Here is a 27645-nt window from a genome sequence, read left to right on the forward strand (position 1 = left end):
AAGAATAAAGAGGAATACTGGGAGAGATCAGAGGGAGCAGGAGAGAGGGAGGAAGAATAAAGAGGAATACTGGGAGAGATCAGAGGGAGCAGGAGAGAGGGAGGAAGAATAAAGAGGAATACTGGGAGAGATCAGAGGGAGCAGGAGAGAGGGAGGAAGAATAAAGGGGAATACTGGGAGAGATCACAGGGAGCAGGAGAGAGGGAGGAAGAATAAAGGGGAATACTGGGAGACATCACATGGAGCAGGAGAGAAGGAGGAAGAATAAAGGGGAATGCTGGGAGAGATCACAGGGAGCAGGAGAGAGGGGGGAAGAATAAAGGGGAATACTGGGAGAGATCATAGGGAACAGGAGGGAGGGAGGAAGAATAAAGGGGAATACTGGGAGAGATCACACGGAGCAGGAGAGAGGGAGGAAGTATAAAAGGGAATACTGGAAGAGATCACAGGGAGCAGGAGAGAGGGATGAAGACTAAAGGGGAATACTGGGAGAGATCACAGGGAGCAGCAGAGAGGGAGGAAGAATAAAGGGGAATACTGGGAGAGATCACAGGGAGCAGGAGAGAGGGAGGAAGAATAAAGAGGAATACTGGGAGAGATCACAGGGAGCAGGAGAGAGGGAGGAAAAATAAAGGGGAATACTGGGAGAGATCACAGGGAGCAGGAGAGAGGGAGGAGGAATAAAGGGGAATACTGGGAGAGATCACAGGGAGCAGGAGGGAGGGGGAAGAATAAAGGGGAACATTGGGAGAGATCACAGGGAGCAGGAGAGAGGGAGGAAGAATAAAGGGGAACATTGGGAGAGATCACAGGGAGCAGGAGAGAGGGAGGAAGTATAAAGGGGAATACTGGGAGAGATCACTTGGAGCCGGAGAGAGGGAGGAAGAATAAAGGGGAATACTGGGAGAGATCACAGGGAGCAGCAGAGAGGGAGGAGGAATAAAGGGGAATACTGGGAGAGATCACAGGGAGCAGGAGAGAGGGAGGAAGAATAAAGGGGAATACTGGGAGAGATCACAGGGAGCAGGAGAGAGGGAGGAAGAATAAAGAGGAATACTGGGAGAGATCACAGGGAGCAGGAGAGAGGGAGGAAAAATAAAGGGGAATACTGGGAGAGATCACAGGGAGCAGGAGAGAGGGAGGAGGAATAAAGGGGAATACTGGGAGAGATCACAGGGAGCAGGAGGGAGGGGGAAGAATAAAGGGGAATACTGGGAGAGATCACAGGGAGCAGGAGAGAGGGAGGAAGAATAAAGGGGAACATTGGGAGAGATCACAGGGAGCAGGAGAGAGGGAGGAAGTATAAAGGGGAATACTGGGAGAGATCACTTGGAGCCGGAGAGAGGGAGGAAGAATAAAGGGGAATACTGGGAGAGATCACAGGGAGCAGCAGAGAGGGAGGAGGAATAAAGGGGAATACTGGGAGAGATCACAGGGAGCAGGAGAGAGGGAGGAAGAATAAAGGGGAATACTGGGAGAGATCACAGGGAGCAGGAGAGAGGGAGGAAGAATAAAGGGGAATACTGGAAGAGATCACAGGGAGCAAGAGGGAGGGAGGAAGAATAAAGGGGAATACTGGGAGAGATCACAGGGAGCAGGAGAGAGGGAGGAAGAATAAAGGGGAACATTGGGAGAGATCACAGGGAGCAGGAGAGAGGGAGGAAGTATAAAGGGGAATACTGGGAGAGATCACTTGGAGCAGGAGAGAGGGAGGAAGAATAAAGGGGAATACTGGGAGAGATCACAGGGAGCAGCAGAGAGGGAGGAAGAATAAAGGGGAATGCTGGGAGAGATCACAGGGAGCAGGAGAGAGGGAGGAAGAATAAAGGGGAATACTGGGAGAGATCACAGGGAGCAGGAGAGAGGGAGGAAGAATAAAGGGGAATACTGGGAGAGATCACAGGGAGCAGGAGAGAGGGAGGAAGAATAAAGGGGAATACTGGGAGAGATCGCAGGGAGCAGGAGAGAGGGAGGAAGAATAAAGGGGAATACTGGGAGAGATCACAGGGAGCAGGAGAGGGAGGAAGTATAAAGGGGAATACTGGGAGAGATCACAGGGAGCAGGAGGGAGGAAGAATAAAGGGGAATACTGGGAGAGATCGCAGGGAGCAGGAGAGAGGGAGGAAGAATAAAGGGGAATACTGGGAGAGATCACAGGGAGCAGGAGAGAGGGAGGAAGAATAAAGGGGAACATTGGGAGAGATCACAGGGAGCAGGAGAGAGGGAGGAAGTATAAAGGGGAATACTGGGAGAGATCACTTGGAGCAGGAGAGAGGGAGGAAGAATAAAGGGGAATACTGGGAGAGATCACAGGGAGCAGCAGAGAGGGAGGAGGAATAAAGGGGAATACTGGGAGAGATCACAGGGAGCAGGAGAGAGGGAGGAAGAATAAAGGGGAATACTGGGATCGATCACAGGGAGCAGGAGAGAGGGGGGAAGAATAAAGGGGAATACTGGGAGAGATCACAGGGAGCAGGAGGGAGGGGGGAAGAATAAAGAGGAATACTGGGAGCGATCACAGGGAGCAGGATACATTTGTATTTGGTAACTAGGGAAATGAGTGTTTGCTGGTTTGACTCAATGCATATCTTGCTGCATGTATCCACCTCTGTGATAGGTGTGTGCGAGTGGCTTCTGGTACAACTTTTATAACCATGATGGATTGCACCTAAACGGGAGAGGGACTGCAGTGCTGGGGGATAGGATGGCTAGAAGGTTGGAGGAGATTTAAACTAGCGGGGGGGGGGAGGGTAATAATCTACATAACGGAGATAGGACAGAAAGGAGATGGGCTTTAGCTCAGTATAGGAGGGGTAGAGACCGGGGGAGGGGCAAGCTCAGAACAGAGGACGTATGTAACATTAACAAAATTTCACAAAAAGTACTAGTGACTCATGATATTAAATGTATGCTTACTAATGCAAGGAGCCTAAATAACAAAATGGGGGAACTAGAGGCAATAGCATACAGTAAACAACATGACATAATAGGCATAACTGAAACATGGTGGGATGAGACACATGGCTGGGCAGTAAACTTAAATGGGTACATGTTATTTAGGATGGATAGGAAAAACAAGAAGGGTGGTGGGGTATGTTTATGTCAACCATGAGTTAAAGCCAAATCTCAAGCAAGTGGAATGTGATGAGGAGAAAGTGGAAGCTTTATGGGTAAATATCTGCTTGGGGCAAAACAAGGGAAATCAATTATTGGTTGGGATATGTTATAAACCACCTAATGTTAATATTGACGAGGGAACAACAGCTGTTTGAGCAAATTGAGAAAGCTGCAAATCTGGGTAACACGTTAAATATTGGAGATTTTAATTACCCGGAGATAAATTGGGACAGAGGGACTAGTAGCTCAGCAAAGGGAATTAGGTTTTTGAACTTGCTAAATGACACCTTCATGTCACAACTTGTACAAACACCAACTAGAATGGACGCTTGTCTGGACCTGGTTTTAACAAACAACGTTAATCTTTTGACCAACATTCAAGTAGGTGAGCACTTTGGAAATAGTTCTCACAATATAGTGTCCTTTAAAATAAACTCAAAAAAAGCACGTGGGGTATACTAAAACATATAATTTTAAAAAGGCCAATTTCAATAAGTTAAGGGAAGCTTTACAATACACTGATTGGCATAAACTCTTTAGTGAAAAGAACACTGAGGATAAATGGATCATCTTCCAACAAATATTAGAAAGGTACATTTCTCAGTATGTACCATTAGGTAATAAATATAAAGGAAACAAATTGAAACCAATGTGGCTTAGTGGGAAAGTGAATCAAGAAATTAAAAATAATACAGGGCATTCAAAGCCTTTAAATCAGACAAATCAGAGGCATTCTATAAAAAATTTAAGGAAACCAATAATGCGTGCAAAAAGTTTAGATTTGCTAAACTTCAAAATGAAAAAGTGATAGCCAAAGAGAGCAAAACCAACCCCAAAGCATTTTTTAAGTACATAAATTCTTTAAAAAACAAAACAAAACAATGAAAGTGTTGCTACACTAAAAACCGGGATGGGGGTATTAGTTAATGAAGATCAGGAAAAGGCAGAAATTGTAAATAACTATTTCTCCTCAGTATATATCAAGGAATAACCTATGGCAGGGATAGGCAACCTTCAGCACTCCAGATGTTTTGGACTACACCTCCCATAATGCTTTGACATCACTATGGGTGTAAAAGCATTATGGGGGATGTACTCCACAACATCTGGAGTGCCAAAGGTTGCATATCCCTGACCTATGGCAATAGATATGCAAATGGTTGCTGCAAAAAACTTGCAGAAAAATTGTAATTGGCTAACTCAAGACAAGGTGCTGCAGCAACTAAAGAAAGTTAATATAAACAAAGCTCTAGGGCCTGACGGTATTCATCCATGAGTACCTAAGGAACTAAGTGTGGAACTAAGTGAACCTCTGTTTTTAATCTTTCAAGATTCTTTTCTTTCAGGAAGTGTTCCGGAGGATTGGAGGAAGGCAGATGTGTTCCTATATTCAAAAAGGGTTCAAAATCCTTGCCTGGAAATTATAGACTTGTGAACTTAACTTCTGTGGCTTGGAAAGGTTATTAAGGGGTAGTATTCAATAGTTTCTTGAAAAGAACGTGGTTACCAGCAAAAACCAGCATGGCTTTATGAAGAACAGGTCATGTCAAACTAACCTAATTGCATTCTACGAAGAAGTAAGTAGAAGTATCGATCAGGGTGTTGCAGTGGATGTGATCGGATACAGTTCCACAGTGTTCAAATTAAAAGAAATTGCTCGATGAAAATTCTTGTTCTTGGGTAGAACATTGGCAGCATAAGTATACTCTTGTGTGAGTATAGTGTTCATTTGCTTTAGCACATTTTGCGGTTCACTCCAGTTTTTTGCACTAAGTTATATTTAATAGTGTGTTTTTCCACATTGCACTTTAGTGTTTTTACTTATTTATTTTTTCACATGTTATTGTATTTAAACTTTAACGGTTTATATATTTGCACTTTAATCATAATGATTAGTTAAATAATCTTAAAGGCACAGTGAACTTTATTTTGTCTTTGTCTTTTTCTTCTGCTTATTACCTCCAAGCAAATGAGGCTGCAGACTGTAGTCACCAGAGTCTTTGTTGCTTTACTTCCCAACTCCAAGACAACTGGGTGGACTTACTGAATATAAAAAATATATAAGTGTGTGAGCGCTCAAATAAAAAAGATTATATAAAATACTCAGTCTACTCCAGCAACGATAGTGTTAATTAAACAAATACAGTGTATCCAAAGCCCTGGGTCTAATGAAGGACATAAAAAGGTCCCTGATATTTACTGGAACTAAGTGCCAAAACACAAGTAGAAGCACAATCCACTAAACTGTATTTGGCAGAATACAAAGTGCCTTTTATTTATAAAATATAAGAAAGTATAAGTCTCAGAGTATGAATCTGGAAGAGACAATACAACAGTAACATGTCATGGATAGAAACATCAATCAATAAAGCAGGTGTATGGTAGGTAAAAAAAAAAATAATCTAAAACATACAGGTATTAAATCAACACTCAAAAGTCAATAAAGTGGATAAAAAGTGTATATATCTATTTGTATCTCCAGTGAGGGGCACCTAGATTGTCCGTGATGGTAAACGGAGATAAATGGGCACGAAAGGCAAAAGGCACATGGAGCTCTAAAACCCACCAGGCTAGTGTGACCGGGCTAAGGGTGCTCCCAAGTCGGAAAAACTCTGGGAGTTACCAGGGGCAACTTACCCTGTTCGCCACATCACACGCCAAGCTCAGGGAGCACACCAATGGACCCGCCAAACTGAAACAGGCGTCAGTTCACTTTGGCCAGTAGTTCTGGAAACAGGGAACCGTAAACAGGGTTGGAGAAATCGTGGTGGAGTAGGAGTGCAAATAAGTGATGAACTCGTGTTCTACGTGTTTCGTCTTTAGTAAAGACTTTGTTAAGACTAATGTACATCGGATAAAAGATCAACACTCAGGAATGTCAATTACGTTAGATCATGACGTCATAGTGAATAAGAACTTAAAGGGGTAAACATTCATTAAATGCCAAAACTGATATCAAGTATACACAATCAACAAATAACTATAATCAGTTGTTAAAAATAGACACTGATCCAATAAAAACTAAACAAAATAATGCCAAAGATTATTGATTGACAGAATGGATACACAGGGTAGAAGGGATAAGACAGATGGAGGAACTAACCAATGCTATCTCCAATAATATCAGCAAATTCGACCAAATATGGGAGCCATGGAACACCTTCTTGAGGGAAGGCACAGAATACCTGCAACCAGATGACCCTCACCTATAGGAGGAGAGGGTAATGTAATATAACAGCATCTGCATAACTTTATTAGCCGCAGAGTTCGACCCCTTAGACAACACAAGTACACATGTAAACACAACTTTACATATAAATACAATTTTATAGGAACACTAGTAAATTGAATCAATGAATCTCTAAGAGGAAAGTTCAGAGTCTGCATGCAGAGGGAGGAGACACTGATTGTTTGGATGCATTTTAGGCAGCCATGACCCAGGAAGGATCTCTAGCAGCCATCTGAGGAGTGGCCAGTGAAGTTATCACTAGGCTGTAATGTAAACACTGCATTTTCTCTGAAAAGACCGTGTTTACAGCAAAAAGCCTGAAGGTAATTATTCTACTCACCAGAACAAATTCAATAAGCTGTAGTTGTCCCTTTAATAACGTTATTTTCAATCTTTTTTTATTCTGCAGCCCATTTAGCTGTATAAGTTTGTTAACCTTAGTAGTCTAATTTATACTATGAGATTTGTCTCGTATATGTGTTTAAGCCCAATCCTTTAGGGTTCCATTTTTAGTGGAAACCGTCTGTAAAGTTTTCATTTGCATGGTGCAAAACAATTTATTTTTCGATTTTGTATTTATGGGGCATGTTGTTAAATGTTATGTTCTGTAATGTGTTATAAATCAATGTCTCTTGTGTATCTGTTGCACAATCATGTAGTTGGAATGGGCTGTTATATCGGTTTCTATGGCAGCCTTTTATCTCATCGTGGTGATGTCACCACTCGATTTCTGGTCAAACACTCTGGTGACTGTCAGACATAGGTTATACAGTTATCATTTCTTACTTTTTATTGTTTATTTATAAATCTGTATATTTATCAATATTTCACCTCCTTCCCGCAGCTGTTGCTATGGAACGCAGTGCACATAATTGCGTGTTTCATGCATTCGGTTGTGCCACGCCGGTAGGTGGCGTTTTAAATTAGCTTGCACTATGCACGACCGAGTTTTGTATTTAAATTTGCTGGTACACACTGACTTGTTAAGTTTTAGGGGGGAAAAAAAACCAGTGACTGAGCTCAAACATAGCTTGTGTGAGTCCAATAAATCTGTTTGGCCGGGACTATGTAAGCGCTTGATCATTTTTGGGTACTATCTAAGTTGGTCTAATGACCTTATAGTTTATGTTGCTCATGACATTGGCCATTTCATCTTGACCTTGTAAAATGCAGGTTGTCTACATGCGCTACATACACATGTTTGCCATAACACGGCCTTTTTCCCAATTGTATATTGCTGTGGAATATTTTGGCAGTTTATAAATTGGGAACTTCTTTTGTATTTTATTTATATTTTTCTCCAAAAATAATAAATGATTTGAAAAGCCTATGCAAATTTTTCACATTTCATCCAGAAATATTGTTGCCGGGTAAAAATAATAACTTCCAAGGCAGTTGCAGGGGGGGCTATAACACCTTTGATATCAGTCAGGCTTTCATCTGTTTTGGACAATAACCTCTGGAGAGCTTATACTTAAGATCAGAATGATTGTCTCTCTTTAGCAGGAAAATATAATCAGGGTTATTTACTAAAACGAGTATTGTCAGGAAGTCAATATGAATTAAACGGAGCTTCACATTTTACACCAATATAGTGAAACTAGAAAAGTAGACGACTTGGACAACCTTTTTCATTTTAGCTACTTGGGCCTAAAATTTGTAAAAAAAAATAATTGGAATTCCTGACTATCACTTTTGTAAATTACCCTGAATATATGCAAAATTCCAAAGTCTTTTCTGCAGAGTTAAATTGATATTGACATTTAAAGTTAAATAGGATCTGGCCACTCTAATTCTTTTTTTTTTTTTTGAATTCTTTATTTTTGTTGTGCGTCAGCTTATAACATTCGCATGTGAGGTACCCCAAAGGCAATCCTCCAGCGTATTTAAACAGTTATACACAGAGGTACATGTTAGATCAAGCACATTTTTTGGTTAGGTTATTAACAGTATGGATTCACGTTTCTAAGGTATTGTCATAATAAAACATAAACTTGTTAACGAGAGAACGTTGACTTTAAGGTAAGTTGCTTTGTACGCAGAGTTGGTTAGTGCGTGTGGTAGTCAGGTGTCGATTTATGTAATGCATGTATTCAATGCTATGTAAGAAAGCAGGCTAGTGTGGTTACGCTGTGCATTAGTCATATTTAGTGGAGGCACATAGGCGTCTCTCCTAGGTTTGTCAGGTGTTTGTACCCTAGTATTGTTAAGTGGGACTATACTGAGGTATCTGCGCGTTATATACATGCTAAACCCTTGCGTTTGTGTGTAAGACACTAGTAGCTACACAGGCTTGATAGGGTAGAATAGTCTCCAGCATATGTTAAACCTTCCGCTAGTAATCGCCTATTATCTATCGGTTGGGCCAGAAGCTATGTACAGTTAGTCATGTATGCAGTCTACGTTGCTGGCTAATCACAGATAAGTTGCTGTTATACGGTTATTCCTTACGAGCAAATAGCTGTATACATAAGTGGAACGTTATAGGTTTAACAGTAAGGTGTGTGATTAGCATTACATTAAACGCTGTAAAATCTAAATCAAAATTTCTAACATTCGCTTGTCACAAGAAGGTCAAGGCATGGAAAAAATAAAAAAATAAAAATAAAGAGTTCGAGGGACATAGTCCGCAAGGGCTGCGTATATGTGGTAGCATGTCGGCAGGCCAGGCCGCCGTGCGGCAGCGAGAGTCAGTGGGTGTCAACCTACACCTGTGGTCGGCTCTGGCAGATCACATACCGATAAGTCCCATGAGGCCTTGGCGTCGTCGATCATGGTTGCTGCTCTCTTGTGTGCATCTGTGCCGTGGAAGGGAAGCTGGAAGCCTGGTTGGACGCCGGTTTTTAGAGCTTGTGAGTAGCTTGTGTGGGGTGTCGGCTCAGTCGTCTTGTTCTCTCGGGTGCAGAGATCTGGGAGTTCGGCCATGTGGTATGGCGCCGCTTTGCAGGTTGCTGATGTCCCTGGGTGAGAGGTGGTTCTGGCATGAAGGGTAGTCTCCCCCTGGTGATGCATTGCATGTTCCTGCCGTTTGGGTGCCTGGCGTAGCCACCGTCGGGTAGCCTTCCTGGGAGCCGCTGGCGGGTGTCTGTTTAAGCGGTGGCGGGTTGTAGGGCGTATCCACGCCGCTGCGTGTTGCAATATCATTTTGTAGGCCTGGCCTTTAATGTGGAGTTCAGACCAGAGGCTCGCACCAAGCCGGTCAAAGAACTCCAGAGTATGTACAGGCGGTTTGATACGGGTTCTCCCTTTCGCGGGCCGTGTCTGAGCCGCCATCTTGGGTGGGCCCATGCGGTGTTGCCTGTCTGCTGAGTTTGTCGCTTGGTTGGGGGTGACCGTCCCCAGCGGGGACCGGGATAACCCCCGCCGGTCCATGGGGGGGGATAGCAGGGCTGCGTGTGTATCTCGAGTGGGAGCGGGTCCCTTGCCGGGTGATCGGCCGCCTCTCCCATGCTGCAGGCACCGCTCCATTTTAGGCCGCGTGGCCGGTTCAGGCTTTCCCAGGTCGGATCGGAGCCAAACTGGTATCGCTGTAATCCCTGTAAGGTGCTGCGTCTTGCCCCAGACACCTGAAGTTGCCAGCCCCTGTGCTTTGGGTAGGATTGGCGGATTCGTGTCTGCCGGTGCAGGAGGATTCAGAATGCGCGTCCGGCCATCTTGGCTGCCAGCCCCCCCCCCCCCCCCCCAGCCACTCTAATTCTAATTGGGTTCTAATGAGGTCTTGAATGCAAAAATGAAACAAATGTGATAATGACATTTGATTATGGGTTCTCAATGGCTGGTGTTCGAACACAGGGGCATACTGCAGTAAGTGTATCTCCCCAAAACAATAAGCTAGCCTCTTCAGTACACTCATATGATTTCATGTACTTGTAGAAATAGATAGACACACATACAGAATTATATACAATCACGATTTATTTAAAAAACAAAAAACATTCAGCTCAGTTACCATACCATTTAACGCATACAAAATATGGCTCTCAATCAAGTTCTGAATAATAGGCAAGATTGTGCCGGTGGTATCAAAAATCAGAAACTTTCAAGTTGTAAAATGACAATCCTCAAAAGCAGCTTCATAAACAACCTAAATGGCATGTATTATAAGATTACATATTTCATTTGTTGGGAAAAGTTCAAATTTTTATAATACGATTGTAGGCAACTGAACATAGGCTTGGGCTATGCCTACAGGAATTCTTATGGATTTCAAGGGTTCTTAATGTTCTAAGCACAAAGAGATGGTATTTGCACAGCGTCTACCCTTCAACTTCTTTAAATGATAACGCCCTGAGCCTTGGAAGCACATTTTTCTGACAGTATGGCTGATTTTCCAGACAGTCTGCCATAGATTGGAGTAGAATGTTCTTCTACTGTATTTACAGAGGTGACACATCAATGCCATTTGATTTAAAGGGGAGAAGAATTGAGGAACTGCTACAGTATTACAGAGATCTCTTAATTATTTTTATTTTTTATTATTTTTTTTTGTACAAGTTTTCTGTGGAATTAGTTGAATTAGCTTGCTTTACAGAATCTATTCTTTAAACAAGGAATGTCCTCCTCACATATTGCACTAGGGCCTAGACAGTACTCTCGTACCTTCTCTCTCTTGCGGAAGTTTAATTTGACTAAAAATGGAATGTTTTGGGACTGATAAAAGTTGTGCTTATCTAGTTCATAGCTCAGTTTACAGAGGCCAGTTGTTCAAACTCGGCTTCATATACTTAACTAAAATGAACATACAGCACCCAAACTTTAGAGTGCATGATATCTCTCAGGCTGCTTTGCATGTGAGGGTGAGTCACTGGTGCCTCTAGGGATAATGAATAACAGTATCACCAGCAGTAATTGCAGAGGAAGTGTTAAAATAAGAGAAGTGGACTTGAGACAATGTATAGGGCCTGGACCGACCGAAAGAAAGCAGTTCTAATAATATTAAATATGGATTGCTCCAGGTGATCCAAGAAAGATCCAGTAAAAGCCCAATTCGTGGCCCCCGTTTATATAATAAAACACCTTGCTTTTCCCCCATTGCCAAGATGGTCTCTTTGGCAAAACAGTAGGCTTCTTTCACTGTGAGATCAACACGATATCCGGTCCAATCCAATGCTCCTCAGAGAAGCATTGGAGATATATGGTGCTTCACTAGAAACATTGCCTTCTGCTTTCAATGGGCATTCAAAACATGTGAGGTAGGGTACTAAAGACTTTTATAAAAATGCATATCTTTAATAAAATAAGACTAGGGGGAATTTCAGTTAACTCCTAACTACGTGAGCAAGCTGAAGAGCTGGAGTGTTCCTTAAATGCAGGTTCATTCTCCTGTAGCCAAATGTGACTGCCCATACATGTCTAGTGATTGTCCATGGGAAACAGTACAATGTTAAGTGGGTTTGACTTTGAATTAAAATGGTGTAACCTCTATCATAAACATGGATTGTGTACTTTACACTGAGAAAATGTGGGGTTTTGGAAGAAAAATGATGGATTAAAAAAAAACAACTTCATGAATCAAGAATCTTCAAATGTACAATGAACATATAAAAATGTATCAGCTTTAAACAGAGGAGAATGGCCGAAAAGCTACAGTGGACTGGGGACAGGTTTCTACCAGAATGTCCAGGGTGGCTGCCTGAGTTCGAAGGTAGGAATACTACTGACATTCACAGGAATGGAAATCACTGCCCACGGAAGTCCATGTTGCTCCAGGGAACGCTGGATCATGTATCTAGATAGAATAAAGATACAAAGGGAGAGAAGATATTCCCCTGATTATTAGTTATAGTAATCAAGCTGAAGATATAGAAACAATAATTAACAGGAGGTTGAATATCTGATATAAGATATATTAAAAAAAAAAAAAATTCTGTTTAGAGCTGTGCACAATAAAAAAAATAAAAAAAAACAACAGAATTAGACCCCAGCATGCTGCCTAGAACTCTTGAACAAAATTAAGCATTTATAGATGAGAGACATGTTCCTTTAAGACCAACAGTACAGAAAAACATATGTTAAGCAGTTGTTCCACGGTTTGCTACTCTGTAGGTTTGCTTGATAAATAGTGACTTGTCAGTATGAGCAATAGATCTAATTTCTTTAAAGGATTGCTGCTCTTTTTTCTTTACAATTCTATTTATGCAGTCTTAACCGCTGTGATTTAACTCCTAAATGGCAGGGAATTGAGCAGTGAGACGCGGAAAGAAAAATACGCACAGGTGATCTGAAATGCCGGGCGCATTTAAACAAACCATGACGACTTGAGAAACAGCACTGGAAGAAGGCTACCAAGCCGAAACGCGTTTGCTGCTATTCCAATATTTGTTTGTATTTTATATATTTGTTTTATACTACTCCAAAGGTTAATACTGTTTGGGTAAGTGGATAACCCTTTTTTTTTTATATAACTTGTATTTGGGTTCCACTCCCTTATAACCAGGAGTTTGCTTATTATTTTTATCTTTAAATAAATATACGTTTTTTACCACGGAACCTTTCCAGTCATTTCTTGGAGTTTCGTCAGCCTGAATTGGCACCCTTGAGCCTATTATACAGAGCCTGGTACGGCTCTGCCAAATGTGAGTGGCAGTCCATCCTTATTTAGCATACATTTGTATTACACAGTATACACTATGTTATGTTTTATATTTATATTTTGTAGATAACATTCTGCCAGCTACCTATGTTCAGGTTGTATTTTATGATTATCTACCACCACTACACTTGTTTTTGGGACTATCACTCCGTATGTGGTTTTTGATACACACTCTCTACCTATATTTAGTGCTGTATTTTACCCTGAAACTTTTTATGATACCCTAAAACCTGTACATGGGGGGTACGGTTTTACTCGGGAGACTTCGCTGAACACATATTAATGATTCAAAACAGTAAAACATATCACAGCGATGATATTGTCAGTGAAAGTGACTTTGTTTGCATTTTTCACACACAAACAGCACTTTGACTGATAATATAATTGTCGTGATACGTTTTACTGTTTTGAAATACTGATATTTGTGTTCAGGAAAGTCTCCCGAGTATAACAGTACCCCCCCATGTAAAGGTTTTGCAGCGTTTTTTAAAGTTACAGGGTCAAATATTTTTACATTGAAAATTGCCAGGTTGGTTACGATGCCTTTGAGAGCGTATTATAGCCCAGGAATGAGAATTACCCCCATGATGGCATACCATTTGCAAAAGAAGACAACCCAAAGTATTGTAAATGGGGTATGTCCAGTCTTTTTTAGTAGTCACTTAGTCACAAACACTGGCCAAAATTAGCATTCAATTTAGTTTTTTTACTTTTTTCACACACAAACAAATATGAACGCTAACTTTGGCCAGCATTTGTGACTAAGTGGCTACTAAAAAAGACTGGACATACCCCATATTGAATACCCTGGGTTGTCTACTTTAAAAAAAATATGTACATATGTATTTTGAAACAGCAATTTCCTACTTGTAACACTATAGCCCTATAACCTGCAAAAAAAGCAAACAAAAGCACGTAAACACTGGGTGTTTTTAAACTCAGGACAACATTTTGAATCTATTTAGCAGTTTTTTTCATTAGCAATTAATAATAATAATAAAAAAAAATAAAAAATAAAAATATATGTTTCAAGCAAAAGTAAAAAAAACCTTTTTTTTAATTTTCACCATATTTTATTATTTTTTTAAAGTAAATTATATGACATGATACAAATAATGGTATGTAAAGAAAGCCCTTTTTGTCCTGAAAAAACAATATATAACGTGTATGGGAACAGTAAATGAGAGAGCGGAAAATTACAGCTAAACACAAACACCACAAAAGTGTAAAACAAGGCCCTGGTCGTTAATGTACAACATCGCAAAAACAGGCCAGTCCTGAAGGGGTTAAACTAAAGTTGTTTTGGTGCTTAGCTGCTAAAGGAAAGTTGGACTGAGTGACATCTAGTGGACATTTTTCAATATTACAACCAATTGATATATGGGAAAATTATTGATGGTGCATATATATTCATTGCATGTAAGGGAGGAATTTATATAACTAACTCAATGATGTATGTTTTTATGCTTATTGATGGTAATCTGTAAATGAGAGCTGCAAAAAAGAATTTATATATTTTTGTATTTAACATAGAGAGGAAAACACAAAACTTGTAAGTGAGTGCCACAGTCAGAGTTGTCTGTTACTAGATAGAATAACAAGGAGGAAAGATTATCAAAAATAGACACATGAAAACCTCTACACAATGGGAAATACGACAAGGATCTAGTCTTTAATAATTGGATCCATGTTCTTATCAAGTTGTAGGAAAGCTCAACTAATTAGATGCCTATTTGGAATGACGTGATATTTTTATACATCACTTAAAGAGTAATTCACTAAACACGCGATTTGGTCCGGATGGACAGAATTCGGTGAAAACTGGGAAATTACAACAGGAATGGCAATTCTAATATTTACTAACGCCAACAGTTTGACACGTATCTGGGTACCCTGGGTGTATGAATGGCATTCATTTCCCCAGATATCTCTAAAGCAGAAGTTCCTCTGCTGCATTAGTGAGGTCAGTTCTGTTCAGGTTTGGATGGAATTCATTTGCAGTGTTTTTCTTTCTTTTTAAGTGCAAGATATTATTTAAATATAATATATTTATCTAGTGGCAAAACAAAGTAATGAGTATGCAGGTATCTTGGACCTTGGATCACACTTGTTACCAAAAAAAAAATTCTTTACCAGCTAACTTTTAACAGATGGTACTGAAAAAGATGCTTATTAAACAGACACTTCATGCTGGTGTTGACCCATTTTTAAGGCAAAAAAAATGTTCATAAAGACGGTGTTGGAATTTCAGCCAAAACATATAAGACCCAGTAGAGACTACTTTGTCTCATGTATCGTTTCTACGCTTGAGGAAAGATTGAGCCATCACTGTCAAGCCCCCCGCCATCATTAGTGAGAGGCAATAGGCTTTGTCTATGGAGGCTCGTGTGGTTCTCAAGGTTTCCTCCATAGACATCGGTGTTGTACTTTCAAGCATGAAGATGTTCCGAAACTTGATGGAATTCCTTATATTAAAAGATAGTATCGATGTGACAGTCATCCTTTAACTTTATATAGCTCTGCCAAGTTGTTCCCATGAGCAGTTCTTAATAAGCCCAGCAAAAAGGTTATTTTTCATTATTATTTTCAGTGTTTTATTGTATAAAAAAAAAACTCACCAAAACTACAACTCCCAGAAATCTTATACACTAAATTATACACTAAAAAGTGAAACGCTGTGGGCTTTTGGAGAAAATATAATTAGGATGCATTTAATAATAAATTATTCTTTGGACAATTGGGAGAGAGGGAGTGACGAGGAAACATAAAAAAAAACAAAAAAAAAAAACGAACTTCTATTGCCAGCGAGCAATGTAAAATATGCACAGAATTGAAATTAAAACCAACTTCCAGGCTTCTAACTTTATCTGTGCCAGGGATGTAACTAGCTGACCTGGAAAAATTCTCCAAATGAGCCACAATTATTTTTTGCTTCAGTTTTGCTATTGGATTTCATGTGTGAAAGTTCTGAGTTTAATGAATAGCTCAGTATGTGTTTAAGTCTAGTCGATGACCCTGTAAAAGGTAAAAGACAGTAATGAGTTGAGATCAACCTTTATGCTGAATTCACGCATACCCATCTCTCCCCAGCAGAAACAAGGCCGGGATGTCCGCTGTCCTCCCGGAGTTATCTTGGATCATTTCCACGTAGAAGCTGTCATTCTCTGAAGCATTATCGGTGATAATAATTGCACGGCCACCATGCTCTTGGATTATTCTTGCCTTGGACAGAAAGGAACAGCCCCTGAGATCGAAAGAAATTCTAATCAAACCAGTATAGGCCTCATTATAGGAGTGTGTGTTTCTATGTGTGCTGATCTTCTACAGTACAATTAAAGAGAAAAATACTCACTGTATTCATCATATCAACTGAAACTAAAAGGATTTACTCCTTAGCCAAGTATTGACAACGGATAGGATAAAATGCAAATTGAAAACATAGCTGAATTGGAGAGTATTTCCTATACAACTTTTCTTTATCCTAAACTTTGCAATTCTATTGACAGTTTAGTGAAGACCCAGTGGTTTCATTAGCAGGAGATGCACTCTACAGTCTTACTGAAGTGGTTATAGTGTCTGGAGTGCCCCTGGTGCCGTCCTTTCATCCAGTGGTAAAATGTTTTTAATGTTTTAATGCTTAACGAGATTCCCCAGCAGCCCATCCCTTCTGTGCTGTTAGGTCTAATGAAGAAGCATTAACCTGAACAGCAGCAGGTGGCTGTGATTGGCTGATTGGAGAGTGTCAGCTGATCACTTTCAGCCTATCACAGCTCCCATTGCTGGTATGAACTGGTATGGCTAGAAGGAAGTGTGTAAAATCAAAATACAATTGATGTACGTAATATTACGCAAATGAATACAAAAGGGATTTAAGAGTAAAAAAAAAAAAAAAAAGGAAGGAAGTGTGTAAAATCTTTGCCTTAACCACACCTCCAGTGGGAGTTAAGCTGTGGCTGACCAGTGTCCCACACTTAATGTTAAACTGATTGGAAAACGTTAACCACTGAATGGAGGGACTGTACCAACAGATTCCAAGCACTATAACCAATTCAGTGAGAGGAAATAGATATTGTATTTACCGTAAATCCTTTTTTGCATTTGTATAGCGGCAGTATAAGAGGAATGTTATACCATAAGAAATAAAAATAAGCTATCTGGATTGCTCCGTAACTTTGCCAGGCTCCCAGCCGGCTAACTTGCAGTTGTCCACTTGGGGAACTATCAGGCCATGCCCCCAGGTCGCAACCCGTGCACCTCACCACAAAAATCAACACAGGAGGATCCTGTCCGTCCCACATGTGGGGCGAGCAAAAACTGATTCTTTGGGCTGACTAAGGTTATTTAAGGTATGAACTTGTAGGGTTTCTCTATTAAATTTATATATTTAAAGGGACACTATAGGCACCCAGACCACGTCACTTCATTGAGTAGTAATGTAAAACATTGCGGTTTTTACCCTCAGGACATCCAGCATCAGTGAATCCCCATAGGAGAGCACTGATTCAATGCTTTCCAAGGGGGAGAGCCTAATGCGGTTGTTGCGCTCTCCGTGCATGCGCCTTAGGTACCCCTTTGAAGGAGGCAGAGCACCAACCCAACGCCTTAGAACATCCGCACTGGAATCGGGTGAGTAAATAAGGTTTTTTTTTTTTATCCTTGATGTGTCGGGGGTGGGGCTTCCAGGGAGAGGGGGACTAGAAGTACACAACTTGTATTCCTAACACTATAAATCCCTTTAATTGTAGAGGATACTCGTCCATCTGAAGGTAAAGCATCCCTCCTGTACAGATACTATACGTCAAGAAAATGTTTGTTTGTATATATATATATATACACACATACATACATACATGTATATACACACACACACACAAATACACATATACACACACACATTTAGAGCTATTCAAAGACATAATAAACAGTGTATGTATTTCTGCCAAACTGATGCATTTTAACCCATTCCTCTTCCTTGGAACGAGGCTGGAAAGGCCAGAAACAATCATGATGTAGTGGTAAGAATGCCAGATGTTACCTGGTATCTCCCATTGGGGTCTCCCAAGTGCTGCTCCTTGCCTCCATTGCAGTTCAGTGAGAGCCAGAGGCTCTCAGTGCGAGCTAAGCCTGGCAATGCACAGCATAGCTTACTGACAGAGCAATCAGAAGAAAGAGCTAGTTTAGCTCCTGAATAAGAGCTTCCAGGTCTCCTGTAACTGTAGTGGAGGCGGGGAGCGGCATCAGAAGGTGTCAGGAATATTAGGGGATCCTACACGCAGAGTGTAAAGGGATGGTAACATATACGGACCTTAGAATGGCCCGCTAACGTCACAAGGACAGAGAGTAATAATAAACAAGCCGAGGCCACGGATCCCAGAACTCATGAACAACGATAAGACTAGAGCCAAGGTCAAAGGAATGCAGAAGGTAGAATAGTCAAACAATGCCAAAAAGTCAAAATCCAAGAGAACTATATGAAGAAAACGCACTATTTGGACTATGCAGAACCACAACAGGGCAATGAGTCTTTCCCTGAGCCCCCCTTAAGTATGGTGTTCCTTAATTTGTAGCCACGCCCCCAAAACATTTGAATCCGAACGTTTTGGTGGTCCGTGACGTCATTAGCGTCATAAAAAGGGGCTGGGCTAATGCAGCCGGCGTGAGAATCGCTGGGAACAAGTGGAGAATCCTCTGCATGTCGGTGCCAACACACAAGGTACCCTGACAGAAGGATCCAGGGAAGCAAGTCAAACTATTCTAAAACAGGTTTAATGCTTTGGGAGTATTGGGGAAGGAGGCCACAAGAGTACTCCTGGCACCATATTCACTATGGCGTTCTGTACTGCTTATGGTGTCTGGAGTGTTCCTTATATCTGGGAGGTTGCCAGGGACTATGTGGATCTTTCTTCTCCGCCTGCTTGAACACATCCTTTAGCTTTAGGCAGCTGCTCTTCCTGCCTGCCTCCTTCACACACACACACACACACACACACACTCACTCATTTCATATTTGAAACCATGTAATAGTGACAAGGCAGATTCCTTTCACTCTCCAATAAACTGGCTACTTGTCCCTTGGATGTGGACACTGGATTCTCTCTGAACCCGCAGTGAAATATATTTCTAGCCGCTACACCAAGTGCATGCGGAGTGGCTGTGAGTGTGGCGTTTTCATTCAATGGATGTCTGTGGTTGCTAAGGTACAGAAAAACGGATCTTCTTACCCACGTTCCACTAACGCAATCTGCCCCTGGATGAAAGCCCCATTACTCAGTTCTCCACAGGCTTCTGGAGGATCTGCTGGTACCAAATGGATCTGGTCATACCTCTGGCTCTGAATCGGAACGATACAAAGAGGAATCTGTCAATGTAGAACTCACAAGCACGGTTACGATTAGTGTCAATGTCTTCAAACTCAAAAAGATATACAAGACATCCATCGTACAATTTTCCACTTTACAAGATATATTGAAGATATGGACGTCACGTGTAGTAATCTATTTTGAGTTTGTCTTGTTTCTGTACCCTGTTTAATTTTTATTTATAATATATATTAAAATGCAATGATTTCCCAAATATGTCCATTTAGAATTAAATTGTCAAACAATAAAAATGCAATATATTACTTTAGGTAGGCACTAGTGGTTCACACCATGGTGTCAAAATAATTAAGGACCAGTTGTAAGGGCTTATTTGATGACTTTCCTTTCTTCTACCCCTTTCTCCTGCCTTTTAGCTATTACTCTGGATTGAAGGGGTAGGGATTTCGGTGGCAATCATTTGCTGGTATATTTCACCTCTTTTACCCTACCTTCCACTTTGGTATGTGCTTATTTCGGTTCATGGTGGTTCTAGTTTTAGTGACCAGTATTGCCCTCTTCCTGGGATTGACATAAACAGATCAGTGAATATACCATCATAGCATTTTTACTCCCATTTTTCCTCTTTTTTGAACCCTTATCTTTATATATTAACTTAGATTCTAATAAAGGTAGGACTCCCTGTTACTATGCCATTCTCCCTTTTTAGGGTCCATTGCTCTCTCTACCAGATGGACCCTACTACTAGTGTCTAAATCTTACCTTTGCCTAACCCCCCTCCCTCCCTCCCTCGGCCACCGATGTCAAATAATGCACAGACCCTAGATGGTGACAGACCCACTTTAAGGTAAATCATGGTTTAGTGAATGCATTATTTTAGGTGGAATTGTTTAGGACCTATACCGCAAGGGTATTGTGCAGAGAACAGTTAAGAGGCATTGAGAGATATTGCTATTAGTTAAAAGGTCACTCCAAGCACCATAACCACTAAAGTCTGTTACTGCTAGTGAATGATCTTCAGTGCATAGCAATATAGCTAATCACATACTAATGCCACTGCGGAGGTGGAGTTACACTTCTGGCACAAATATAAAAGATCTCTGAATGCAGCGTTATATAGTGAAATACTGCACATACAGACTCTAAACAGCATGACCACTTCAAAACACTGCAATGCTCATGGTGCTTGGAGTATACCTTTAACAAAATGAGTGATGTTGGGGCTTAATGAAGACCCCTTTACAGTAAAAGAACGCATGATCTGCACTTACAAAGACTCCTCCAAAATCCTTCGCTGGGGTTGTAGTAAAGATATAGCGAATGTCACCAGGACTCAGGACTTGGAAATACAGATATTCCTGAATGCGGAGACCTGGAGATAGAGAGAAAGCATGGTATGATGGTCAGTTGCCAGGTTTATGGAAAGTACATAGGACCTTCCTACCTGGTGTCTGACTTCCTGTAGTCCTGGTTTAGAGACAGTATCTTTTATTCGGATTTCACTTTATTGGTTTTAATCACAATGGCTGCTTAGATTGGTATCTCAACCGCCAAGACTCAGGACAGCCTGCGGAGCTACGCCCAATACAGTGAATTCTCCGAGCTCTCGTACTTACAGCAATAAAGTCAATATGGAGAGAATATCTGGTAAAACAGACTGTAAAGCACAGGATACAAACATCTCCTGGCATTGCCCGAGGATGTCTGGAGTAACACCTATAGCTATCAGCTGCTATTCGTTGCTCTTGCCATTAATTCAGGAGCAAAGCTGGGAAAAGAGACGCACACTGTGTCCCATTTTAGGAGAAAGGCTGAATTGAGGAAGCACACTAAGGAATTATAATTGTTACACCACACTCAAGTGGTTATGGTGCCACTCTCCATAAGGGCTCAAACCATTTGTGAACAATATGTCACTTACCCAATATGTTCCCCTGGGTGCCTACAGACCTTCAGGTCTATAATACAACGTACAACGTTCTTATTCAGCTTTCGCTTTGTGCAACTTTTCAGTTTATTCATTAGAAATGTGTCAGCTGACACTCAGTCAATGAATGGTCTGAAAAGTTGCACAAATCTGACATAGCTAGCATAATGAGAACATCCAAAAGCAGAGAATGGGCCAGAGAGAACCAAGATTATTTGTCAAAACATTCATATATGGTCTGATCCCTCAATAGGGATGGCACTAGGGGATCCTTCCACCATAACCACTACAACACATTGTAAAGGATATGATGCTTAACAATAGCTGCTGCCTGGATGAAAAACTCCCACCAACCTCAGGCATGATATGTGTGTTCTGATGCTGCCCTACTATGAAAGAAAAACTAATTATCATTAAAAACAAATAAAAATTTATCTTCTATAAATGTAAAAGTTACAGAATATTAAAGTGTGTCTTTTGTTACAGTCTGCATATAATGTATGTTTGAATTTGCTCAATTGAGGGAATGTTGTATAATGGGTGGATGCTATAAATACTAAATATGTTAATATTAATGTTGTGGAAAGAATGTATCCAGAACCCCTCTATGGCAAGAATTCCCTATGAGGAAAACTCCCAGCACCAAAACCACTATCATTAATTGTAGTGGTTATGGTTCCAGAAGTTCCCTGGTGCCCTACAATGTAATTATTCAAATCCTTTTAGAATAGTTTAAATGGTTTTACAGCTTGCATGGCGAGGAGCCAAGGGCAGACTTGGCACCATAACCACTACAGCGTACTGAGGTGGTCCTTTAATAAAGAATTTGTCATTATGTATTCTCGCTGCCCAAACACACACACAGTTTGTTTCCCTAAAAAAACAAACCTCTTGTTCCCTTAACAATGTCATCATTAACCCTTTCAGAGCCAGATGTGCAAGCAATACATATATTTTCCATTGGCCTAGGACAGGGGTCAGCAACCTTCGGCACGTGTGCCATGCAAGGTACTCAAGGCTGCCAGAGCCAAACAGAGTCTGGCCTATAGGGAGTTCCAGTGAGACTTTAGATGTCGGTTAATGCCGTCTGCAGGTGGTGAGGGCAATCCTCAATTTATGCATTGCAGCACTTTCCTCCCTGCACTTGTGAATGGGAATCGCACTGCAGTAGAGCAGCCCGCCTCAGCTATCACAGCTCCTGAGTCCTGACCTTAACCTGTACCTGGCCAGCCCTGACTCCACTGGACTCTAGGGAAGCCACCCATACTGCTAGACATACACAGAGCTGCAGAATAACACAACACCACTGACAATCCACATACCCACAGACAACCCCACAAGCAGCCTCGCATATGCAATACCACAAGCAGCCACGCCAAGCACTTATTTTGGCACGATACTACTAAAAGGTTGCCTATCCCTTTTAGACTCTACAAACTAGCTGAGCATCATGAGAAATGTAGTCCAGAAACAATTTATGGTGTCAGAGTTAGCCATCACTGGATTAGATTGAACCAGTTACTGGGATGTACCCTGTGACACCCACTGTCTCTGTCCCTCCCTGCAGGAATGCAGCCATGGATCGAGGAAGCCCATACCTACCCCTGACCAGCATGGAGGGAGGCTCATACCTACCCCTGACCAGCATGGAGAGAGGGCTCATACCTACCCCTGACCAGCATGGAGAGGGGGCTCATACCTACCCCTGACCAGCATGGAGGGAGGCTCATACCTACCCCTGACCAGCATGGAGGGAGGGGGCTCATACCTACCCCTGACCAGCATGGAGAGGGGGCTCATACCTACCCCTGACCAGCATGGAGGGAGGGAGGCTCATACCTACCCCTGACCAGCATGGAGGGGGGGGCTCATACCTACCCCTGACCAGCATGGAGGGGGGGGCTCATACCTACCCCTGACCAGCATGGAGGGGGGGGCTCATACCTACCCCTGACCAGCATGGAGGGAGGGGGCTCATACCTACCCCTGACCAGCATGGAGAGGGGGCTCATACCTACCCCTGACCAGCATGGAGGGAGGGAGGCTCATACCTACCCCTGACCAGCATGGAGGGGGGCTCATACCTACCCCTGACCAGCATGGAGGGGGGGCTCATACCTACCCCTGACCAGCATGGAGGGGGGGGGCTCATACCTACCCCTGACCAGCATGGAGGGGGGCTCATACCTACCCCTGACCAGCATGGAGGGGGGGCTCATACCTACCCCTGACCAGCATGGAGAGGGGGCTCATACCTACCCCTGACCAGCATGGAGGGAGGGAGGCTCATACCTACCCCTGACCAGCATGGAGGGAGGGAGGCTCATACCTACCCCTGACCAGCATGGAGGGGGGCTCATACCTACCCCTGACCAGCATGGAGAGGGGGCTCATACCTACCCCTGACCAGCATGGAGGGAGGGAGGCTCATACCTACCCCTGACCAGCATGGAGGGGGGCTCATACCTACCCCTGACCAGCATGGAGGGGGGGCTCATACCTACCCCTGACCAGCATGGAGGGAGGGAGGCTCATACCTACCCCTGACCAGCATGGAGGGGGGCTCATAGCTACCCCTGACCAGCATGGAGGGGGGGCTCATACCTACCACAGACCAGCATGGAGGGAGGGGGATCGTACCGACCCCTGACCAGCATGGAGGGAGGGGTCTCGTACCGACCCCTGACCAGCATGGAGGGAGGGGGCTCATACCGACCCCTGACCAGCATGGAGGGAGGGGGGCTCATACCTACCCCTGACCAGCATGGAGGGAGGGGGGCCCATACCTACCCCTGACCAGCATGGAGGGGGGCTCATACCTACCCCTGACCAGCATGGAGGGGGGGCTCATACCTACCTCTGACCAGCATGGAGGGAGGGGGCTCGTACCGACCCCTGACCAGCATGGAGGGAGGGGGCTCGTACCGACCCCTGACCAGCATGGAGGGAGGGGGCTCATACCGACCCCTGACCAGCATGGAGGGAGGGGGGCTCATACCTACCCCTGACCAGCATGGAGGGAGGGGGGCTCATACCTACCCCTGACCAGCATGGAGGGAGGGGGGGCTCATACCTACCCCTGACCAGCATGGAGGGAGGGGGGGCTCATACCTGCCCCTGACCAGCATGGAGGGAGGGGGGGCTCATACCTGCCCCTGACCAGCATGGAGGGAGGGGGGCTCATACCTACCCCTGACCAGCATGGAGGGAGGGAGGCTCATACCTACCCCTGACCAGCATGGAGGGGGGCTCATACCTACCCCTGACCAGCATGGAGGGGGGGCTCATACCTACCTCTGACCAGCATGGAGGGAGGGGGCTCGTACCGACCCCTGACCAGCATGGAGGGAGGGGGCTCGTACCGACCCCTGACCAGCATGGAGGGAGGGGGCTCATACCGACCCCTGACCAGCATGGAGGGAGGAGGCTCATACCGACCCCTGACCAGCATGGAGGGAGGGGGGCTCATACCTACCCCTGACCAGCATGGAGGGAGGGGGGCTCATACCTACCCCTGACCAGCATGGAGGGAGGGGGGGCTCATACCTACCCCTGACCAGCATGGAGGGAGGGGGGGCTCATACCTGCCCCTGACCAGCATGGAGGGAGGGGGGGCTCATACCTGCCCCTGACCAGCATGGAGGGAGGGGGGCTCATACCTACCCCTGACCAGCATGGAGGGAGGGAGGCTCATACCTACCCCTGACCAGCATGGAGGGGGGCTCATACCTACCCCTGACCAGCATGGAGGGGGGGCTCATACCTACCCCTGACCAGCATGGAGAGGGGGCTCATACCTACCCCTGACCAGCATGGAGGGAGGGAGGCTCATACCTACCCCTGACCAGCATGGAGGGAGGGAGGCTCATACCTACCCCTGACCAGCATGGAGGGGGGCTCATACCTACCCCTGACCAGCATGGAGAGGGGGCTCATACCTACCCCTGACCAGCATGGAGGGAGGGAGGCTCATACCTACCCCTGACCAGCATGGAGGGGGGCTCATACCTACCCCTGACCAGCATGGAGGGGGGGCTCATACCTACCCCTGACCAGCATGGAGGGAGGGAGGCTCATACCTACCCCTGACCAGCATGGAGGGGGGCTCATAGCTACCCCTGACCAGCATGGAGGGGGGGCTCATACCTACCACAGACCAGCATGGAGGGAGGGGGATCGTACCGACCCCTGACCAGCATGGAGGGAGGGGTCTCGTACCGACCCCTGACCAGCATGGAGGGAGGGGGCTCATACCGACCCCTGACCAGCATGGAGGGAGGGGGGCTCATACCTACCCCTGACCAGCATGGAGGGAGGGGGGCCCATACCTACCCCTGACCAGCATGGAGGGGGGCTCATACCTACCCCTGACCAGCATGGAGGGGGGGCTCATACCTACCTCTGACCAGCATGGAGGGAGGGGGCTCGTACCGACCCCTGACCAGCATGGAGGGAGGGGGCTCGTACCGACCCCTGACCAGCATGGAGGGAGGGGGCTCATACCGACCCCTGACCAGCATGGAGGGAGGGGGGCTCATACCTACCCCTGACCAGCATGGAGGGAGGGGGGCTCATACCTACCCCTGACCAGCATGGAGGGAGGGGGGGCTCATACCTACCCCTGACCAGCATGGAGGGAGGGGGGGCTCATACCTGCCCCTGACCAGCATGGAGGGAGGGGGGGCTCATACCTGCCCCTGACCAGCATGGAGGGAGGGGGGCTCATACCTACCCCTGACCAGCATGGAGGGAGGGAGGCTCATACCTACCCCTGACCAGCATGGAGGGGGGCTCATACCTACCCCTGACCAGCATGGAGGGGGGGCTCATACCTACCTCTGACCAGCATGGAGGGAGGGGGCTCGTACCGACCCCTGACCAGCATGGAGGGAGGGGGCTCGTACCGACCCCTGACCAGCATGGAGGGAGGGGGCTCATACCGACCCCTGACCAGCATGGAGGGAGGGGGCTCATACCGACCCCTGACCAGCATGGAGGGAGGGGGGCTCATACCTACCCCTGACCAGCATGGAGGGAGGGGGGCTCATACCTACCCCTGACCAGCATGGAGGGAGGGGGGGCTCATACCTACCCCTGACCAGCATGGAGGGAGGGGGGGCTCATACCTGCCCCTGACCAGCATGGAGGGAGGGGGGGCTCATACCTGCCCCTGACCAGCATGGAGGGAGGGGGGCTCATACCTACCCCTGACCAGCATGGAGGGAGGGAGGCTCATACCTACCCCTGACCAGCATGGAGGGGGGCTCATACCTACCCCTGACCAGCATGGAGGGGGGGCTCATACCTACCCCTGACCAGCATGGAGGGAGGGAGGCTCATACCTACCCCTGACCAGCATGGAGGGGGGCTCATAGCTACCCCTGACCAGCATGGAGGGGGGGCTCATACCTACCACAGACCAGCATGGAGGGAGGGGGATCGTACCGACCCCTGACCAGCATGGAGGGAGGGGTCTCGTACCGACCCCTGACCAGCATGGAGGGAGGGGGCTCATACCGACCCCTGACCAGCATGGAGGGAGGGGGGCTCATACCTACCCCTGACCAGCATGGAGGGAGGGGGGCTCATACCTACCCCTGACCAGCATGGAGGGAGGGGGGGCTCATACCTACCCCTGACCAGCATGGAGGGAGGGGGGGCTCATACCTGCCCCTGACCAGCATGGAGGGAGGGGGGGCTCATACCTGCCCCTGACCAGCATGGAGGGAGGGGGGCTCATACCTACCCCTGACCAGCATGGAGGGAGGGAGGGCTCATACCTACCCCTGACCAGCATGGAGGGAGGGCTCATACCTACCCCTGACCAGCATGGAGAGAGGGAGGGGGGCTCATACCTACCCCTGACCAGCATCATTTGGTGCATTGGCCGGGAAGCTCATCGTTCAACGGTAGCTGAGAGGCAGAGGCGTGAGACGGTCTATCTTTGCCCACGTTCTCTACGGCTGCACCCCTGAACTTCTGCGTGGACCTCCCTTCGTCTCGGCGCCACTGGTCTGTTGTCCAGGAGATCATCGGCCTCTACGTAAGAAGTGCTGGGGTGTCCCCGTCGATGAGTGTGAACTCAGGTTCAGGAACGAGGAGGTAAGACAACTGCTGTTTTAGACGGCAGACCCACTAGGGGTATACCGATTGTGCGGTAGGCCCATAAGGGGTTATTTGTGTATGGAATCTGCCCCCTCTGTCGGAGGGAAGGAGCGAAGGCGCACCGCTCAATCGAACGCTCTTTAGTCAGACCGTTTGATTTGGTTAGTCAGGCGGGGTCCTGTGTAAATAGCCCTAGCCGGACACCGGTGTCTTGTCTAGACTAGCGTTCTAGGGTGTATATTACGTTCGCTAGGTCAGAGGGACCGGGAGACTAAGTGGCGCCTGTGTAAATTCGGTTCGCTAGCTCTCAACCTATCTTGGCTAAGTGGGAAGGCGTGTAAATTTGGAACCCACTAGA

General features: G+C 45.1%; 1 protein-coding gene across 1 annotated transcript in view; it reads right to left on the bottom strand.

The window, feature by feature from the left end:
- Window positions 1-10243: 10243 nt before the first annotated feature.
- The window catches only part of PRADC1 (protease associated domain containing 1), a 36995-nt gene continuing 19593 nt past the window's right edge, over window positions 10244-27645 (bottom strand). The window contains exons 2-5 of the mRNA XM_063457543.1: window positions 20527-20627; window positions 19160-19269; window positions 16015-16182; window positions 10244-12074 (exon numbers count right to left, since the gene is read on the bottom strand). Coding sequence (XP_063313613.1) covers window positions 11954-12074; window positions 16015-16182; window positions 19160-19269; window positions 20527-20627 — 500 coding nt within the window. The 3' untranslated portion in view covers window positions 10244-11953. The remainder of the gene's footprint in view (window positions 12075-16014; window positions 16183-19159; window positions 19270-20526; window positions 20628-27645) is intronic.

This window comes from Pelobates fuscus, chromosome 6, assembly GCF_036172605.1.
Source record: "Pelobates fuscus isolate aPelFus1 chromosome 6, aPelFus1.pri, whole genome shotgun sequence".
Lineage (NCBI taxonomy): Eukaryota > Metazoa > Chordata > Amphibia > Anura > Pelobatidae > Pelobates > Pelobates fuscus.